The sequence below is a fragment of the Abrus precatorius genome, unplaced genomic scaffold (assembly GCF_003935025.1).
Source record: "Abrus precatorius isolate BTA unplaced genomic scaffold, Abrus_2018 Scaffold3, whole genome shotgun sequence".
NCBI lineage: Eukaryota > Viridiplantae > Streptophyta > Magnoliopsida > Fabales > Fabaceae > Abrus > Abrus precatorius.
The window spans coordinates 3,938,085-3,944,084 of NW_020874373.1; the positions used below are offsets into that span (position 1 = coordinate 3,938,085).

The 6,000-nt window shown below is 32.4% G+C and overlaps 1 protein-coding gene and 1 non-coding gene across 2 annotated transcripts; both read right to left on the reverse strand.

Moving 5' to 3' along the window:
- Nucleotides 1-493: 493 nt before the first annotated feature.
- LOC113864084 lies at nt 494-592 on the reverse strand. Its single transcript, XR_003504689.1, has one exon. It is a non-coding gene; the product is annotated as a small nucleolar RNA R41 (small nucleolar RNA).
- An 809-nt stretch (nt 593-1,401) lies between these two features.
- Nucleotides 1,402-3,813, reverse strand: LOC113863948 (zinc finger protein GAI-ASSOCIATED FACTOR 1-like). The gene is made up of 5 exons (XM_027497751.1): nt 3,585-3,813; nt 2,705-3,101; nt 2,019-2,455; nt 1,534-1,973; nt 1,402-1,482 (listed from the first exon to the last, which is right to left on the reverse strand). Exons 1-5 carry the CDS (start codon nt 3,811-3,813, stop codon nt 1,402-1,404), a joined length of 1,584 nt encoding a protein of 527 aa, XP_027353552.1.
- Between the last annotated feature and the right edge of the window lie 2,187 nt (nt 3,814-6,000).

The following is a 6,000-nucleotide window of genomic DNA, read 5'->3' on the forward strand; positions in this document are numbered from 1 at the left end:
CAATGAAAACATTTATATGAGATCATATTGTTGAATGATAATTAACTAAATCAAAACACTTTAATGTGACAAATTATATTTTTTTTTTGTTATAATATCGTAAAATTATAAATAATTATTTGAAAAATCAATTTAAAATAACCTTAACGATTCAAGATGCGTTACCTTTTTTAAAATTAATTGCAAATTAAATCGAGCACTAAAAGACGTCTAAATATTGAAAAAAACAAAAAGGAAAAGGAATGGTTTCTTGCAATTTGGATGAGAGAGCCACTGATCAGATAATTGTAGTCTGATTATTTATAATTGACACTGATGAATTCTTCGGAGGAGGATATGATCACCTCAATAGCTATTTCTATTCTATTGAGTAGCCCTATCTTTCTTATTCTTCACCTTGAATTTCAAAAATTCAAAAGAATAGTACAGTTGTTTTAGATGTATAATTTGTCTGGCATCTATCAAACAATCAAATAACCAAATTATAAATAGTTAAAAGGCTCAGAAGGATCCATTGGTAGTTTTATAATCACAAAGGGACAACTTTTCATTCCCTCATAAAATAGGTAGTTTTCAAGATCATCGCCTTCAAAGAAACACCACACAATAGAAGAAAATGTAAAAAAGGTAGTTGCCAACGCGAAGAGTTGAGGAAGCAGAGAACGGTGAAGAAATGGTGATTTCGCATGTTCAATAACGAAACTACACTTCATTTTTGTGCAAATGGACCTTTAAAAAGTTAATTTGGGCCTCTCTCTATTGTCAAGCCCATTAACTAAATGACATTATGTTAAGGAAATTTCTTTTTTACACTTTTTTTTTATAATTTTAATTCTATTTTTTTGGAAATTTAATTTTGAAAGTTATTTATAAATTATTTTTTTAAAATTAGATTTCTGAAATGTGTTGTTTTCTTTTGAAAGTTCTATATTTTTAAAATAACAAAAATCAATATATGAAAAGGGGCATTAAAAAAAATGGGGATGCAAAAGAATGGACCTATTTTCAATTGTTTGTAACCAATCTATGACTTGGTCTGGCATGTATTTTTCTTTTTGAAACCTGAAAAAAGATAAGGTAAAAATGCTGGTCAAATGTTTTATAAATTCAATTCTACACTGAGAATGTGATAGTCCTAAATCAAGTTTTATTTTGTTTTTTTCCCCTTTTCATGAACATATTTCCAGTAGATAAGACAATTTGAGTCAATTTATCAGCTTGAGCTTAAATAATGATTCAAAAGGTAAACGCAGTATTGAAATTGGCTACTGTTTCGTATCTAGTTCTAACCATTTAAACCTTCCACACTTTCCTGGTCAAATTCTGTGTAACTAGAATCATAGGCTTTCCAATTTCTAATTTGACAAACTCAATTAAAAGGAACATGGTTTGTATCCATTCTCAAACATCCCAAATGGGTTCCTCCATAGCTGAATCCTCATGTGGAAGATGGTGATGAAAGTGGTTCATAATTTCTGACCTCTGGTGACTCAATGCTTCCAATCTTTGTTGTTGTTGTTCATGCAAATTCACAGCTCTTGAAGTTGACCCTCCAATGCCCAAGAAATCATGAACCGTTGTCATGTCATTCCCTCCAAACCTTGATGCCTGCATTGGGTTACCTTTAGTTCCATCTCTTCCACGGATCAAGCTCGAACCATTACAACTCTCTTGTTCCACATTATTCATCAACCCTTGGTTGTGCCCACTTCCCATTGACATTTGGTTAAACATTCCTACATCATTGATTGTAGACCCAGTAGTGTTAGTATCAAAAAGTTGTGAAATTTCTTCTTGTCCTTTATGAAACAATTGGTTGGTGAATGCTCCTCCACCACTCACCCCAGCAATGTTAGACAAATCAGGCTGAGAAGGGAAGTGATCAAATGAAGGGTTATGCTGAAGAATAGGAGCAGAAAATTGTGGTCTAGCGGAAGAAACTTGATCAGGACCGGCCATGCTACTAACATAGCCTTTTTGCATCATTGGGGAGTTAATGCTATTGCTTGCAGTGGCACCCATTTGTGCTGCTTTTTGTAATAAAGCTGTTGCTGACATCTGAGCTGAGGCAGAAACTAGTGCTCCGTTTTTGTTGTCTTGCAAGTAATTGAAGGTTGATGATGAGGTATTGGAACTAAGCTGAAGGGTGGAAGAAGAGGGAGACATGCTTTTTGGGGCACCAAAAAGTGGACCTGCATTGGTGGAGAACATGCCTCCACCCTTGAATGGTATTGGGACAAGTTCTTGGGGAAGTGATTTTAGAGGGTTCTTAGGGTCATAGTCCCTCAATTCGGATGCTGTATTGGAACAAGTGTTTAGAGGCATGGTAGACATAAGATCCGGCATTTGATTTTGCAAGTTTGGTGGCATGCCACTTGTTAATCCCTGGTTCACTCTATTGTTTTCTTCAGTTAATGCGTCACAGAAAGCTCTGTGGGTGATAAAACTATCTCTCCTGCACCATGTAGAGAAAAATGTTCACATGTAATAAGACTTTTGGGTCTTGGTAAGAAACTAATTAAGAAAACAATCAATAAATAAATTTATGAAAGATTATGTTAGCTCTATATTAAAAATCACAATAAAAGAGTTCAATAAAAAAAATTAAATTTTTAATACTTTTTACGAAAAATTTAAGGAAAACTTCATGTAGAGTCATTCCAATTCAATGGTGCCGTGTGCATTGAAAATGTAAGAATTGTACCTGGAAAATATGGTTCCACAATCACATTTGTATTCCCTAGTACCACATGTTTTCTGGTGGGCCTTCCAATCAGATTGGACTGCATATCTTTTAGAGCACTTGTCACACTTCCATTTTTTCTCACCATGTTTGCGGCTATAATGTTTTTTTATGCCAGTGAGGTCTCCTAATGCACGAGCTGGGTTATGATGGACACATGATGGCTCAGGACACACATAGACCCGTTTCTTCACCTCAGTGCTTGTTCTTTGCCTTAGTTTCCATGGAAGATTGTGACCTCTGCGGTGCAACTGAAGGTTTTGGTCCCTTTGAAAACCTTTGCTGCAAATCTCACAGACGAATCTATTTGTTGCCATCAATGTGGTTGGTGATAAAGCAACAACTTCAGCATTAGGATCTATTTCACAAAAAACACCCTTTATTATCTGGAAAATATAAAGCATATTGAATACTATTTTATTTAGTAATTAGGATCATTTAGAATTATATTTTAGCATAACTTCGGCAAATAATAATAATATGCTAGCCATCATAAAAGGATTAATCTCTCTTCTGAAAAGTAAAAACTATAAAGACTGAGCAGATTAACCATTTCATAATAATAACAGTTTGCATACGTAGAATTCGAATCAGGGAACATACTGTCAATTCATGATTCTTTACTTTTACCTTGGATAGTTTGATAGTCAGAATCAGAAGTAAAGATATTAATAAAGTAATAGCTTTTTACAGTTACTTTTTATCACTACATATCACACCTTCTGCAATACTAGAGCTTGACCAATAGAACAACAATTATACATCATAATCATTTCAAAGCAAAATTCAATTTCTCAAACATGAAATCCTCATTTGTTAGGCTGTAATTACATGCAGCAACAAAAATTGAAGTGAAGGGTATTTGAGTATTTGCCTGGTGTTCCAGGAAGGTTTCTTTTCTTCTTGGTTTGTTGTTCATTAATGGAGCCATTGCTATTGCTAGCACTGGATGGTCCTGAACTTGAGTCATGAAGGTGCTTTTGTAGCTGTGGCTGCTGGCTTTCTTGATGAACCTCTTCTCCATTGTGTCCTGAGGAGAAACTTCCTTCATCACCTGAAATATTTGACATTTGAACAGAAGTAGTAAATGTTAATGTTAATAGAAGCTTCTGTCTGTCCTCTCTAATCTCTCTTTCTTTTCTTTTCTTGTTTTTTTTTTTTTTGTTGTTGTAGGTGATGGACCTCACTAAAAGCTATGGCTTGTTTTTTTGGTGCAATCTAAACAAGAATCCACTCTCACTCTAGAGGAAGACAAAAACTTTCACCTTGGTTTCTGTTGAGGAAATAGAAAGCAATTGATGCCATTATACCAACATTGGAAGCTGGTCTTCTTTGGCCTTATATAATTATATATAATGCTCATATGAAGACAACTAGTAGGAAGGTGCCCCCTAATTAACTTGCTGGTATTATTGTAATATCTTAAACAACAATTAATTTCTCTCCTTTCCATTTAATTCTTAGTTCACACGTATCCTCAGATTGTTTGACCCATTTATATGCATAAAGTTGAATATTTGTGTCAAAAAGTCTTCTGCTTTTAATTTTCATCAGACTTCAGCATGATTTTACCTTTGTACTACAAACATATTATACTATACTAGATAAAACAAGTAACTGGATAAGGGTCTTTCTGAGCCATAAAGTACGGGTGACAGTCACTGGTAATATTCCAAAAAATAATTTCAGGTTATTGATATATGATAGAGTTTAGCTAGTTAATTTCAGAGTATACAAATGAAACAGCCCTACGTAGCTAGGCTCATAAATTTCATAATGATTTTGATTATTTTATGTTTACTTTCTCTTGCATTTACTTTTTTAATTACATCATTTATCACTATATCTTTTATTTTTATCTTTCTTTATTCTTTACTAATTTCGCACGTCTTCACAGGGTAGTGTAAACTAAATAAATATTATTCCTTTCATAATTGTCTTTGGCTTTTAATTACTACCCTCCTCATTATTATATAAAAAAAAAACTGTGGATCAAAATTCAAGTTAAGAAATATATTTTCTTGGGTGTAATTTCAATAATGATCTCCACCACTATACTAGGACTATGAAGAAGTCAGACATTGATTTCTTACACTAGCATGATAGACATATTTAATATCTCCTTTTCCTTCTCTTTAGAAGAAACATAAATACATGTTCAAATCTTAGCGTTGTCTTCTATCTGGAATTGGAAGTTTGTTTTATTTCATAATTTTTTTCTGTTCAACTTGCCCAAATGTGTTTAATTGCGGCCTTCATGGGAGTGATATTCAACTTAATTATACTTATAAACAAGGCACTGAATATTTTCATATAAAAAAAAGGGTATAGTAGCAACCAATGACATAAAAGAGGGTTGAATCCGAGTAAACCTAGATTGAAGCTTACCGTAAGGGGCTAAGGGCAACGGCATTAACTAAGAGTATTATTCTAAGGCTTACTAAATATTCCATTGCGTTTAAATAAGAAAATAATACTTTGTTAGTGATCTTTTCAAGATTAGTTAAATTTTAATTTCAGTAGAAGCTTGTTTCATGTTAAATATTATTGTAATGATTGTTTTGTTTACGGTGTTATGCACTTCATGAGAATATTAAGATTGCGTGGAAGGTCTCTCTAGTCATATTTTATCCACATTTTTTTTTAAGGTAATTACTAATAAATACCGTCCTTTCTTTATGTTGAATTTTACAGCTCCCTCACACTTATTGTGAAATTAACAAGAAAAAAACAAGGGGACAGAAACCAGAATATCAAACATGCACTAAGCTTCAAATTTTCAGTCAATTTAATTTTGAATATTGACCTTATTTTTTTAAGTGTATGAGGTGGAAAGATGAGAAAACAAAAGACAAGGAAAATAAAAAATGTATTGTGATAAGAAAAATATGACATAAAAAGTTACTTTTTAACATTTATTTTTATGGTTAAGTTTTTATTTTAAAAATTTATCACATTTAAGATATAAAAGTGTACTAATTTTTTTAAAAAGTTGAAGTTAACAAAATTGAAAATAAAATAAAACAAATAACAATATTATATGAATGTACATGATATATTGTTTAATCTTATAGAAACGATGAAAAAGACACCGTAGAAATTATCGACATAGAGATCGATAAAATTGATGAAGGTTGCAAAGTTGCAACAAAGTAAGGACAAAAGCTTGTTAACATTGATATGGGTTATACTACAGAATTTTGGTTTCATAATTATTAATTGATGTGGTTGCTAAATGACATACACAAGGGAGCTAT

Coding starts and splice junctions, on each gene's coding strand:
- LOC113863948 (XM_027497751.1), bottom strand. CDS start 3,813: ATGTCAAATATTTCAGGTGATGAAGGAAGTTTCTCCTCAGGACACAAT. Junction 3,102..3,584: donor TACCCTTCACTTCAATTTTT/GTTGCTGCATGT, acceptor TTTGTGAAATAG/ATCCTAATGCTGAAGTTGTT. Junction 2,456..2,704: donor TGTGGAACCATATTTTCCAG/GTACAATTCTTA, acceptor TACATGGTGCAG/GAGAGATAGTTTTATCACCC.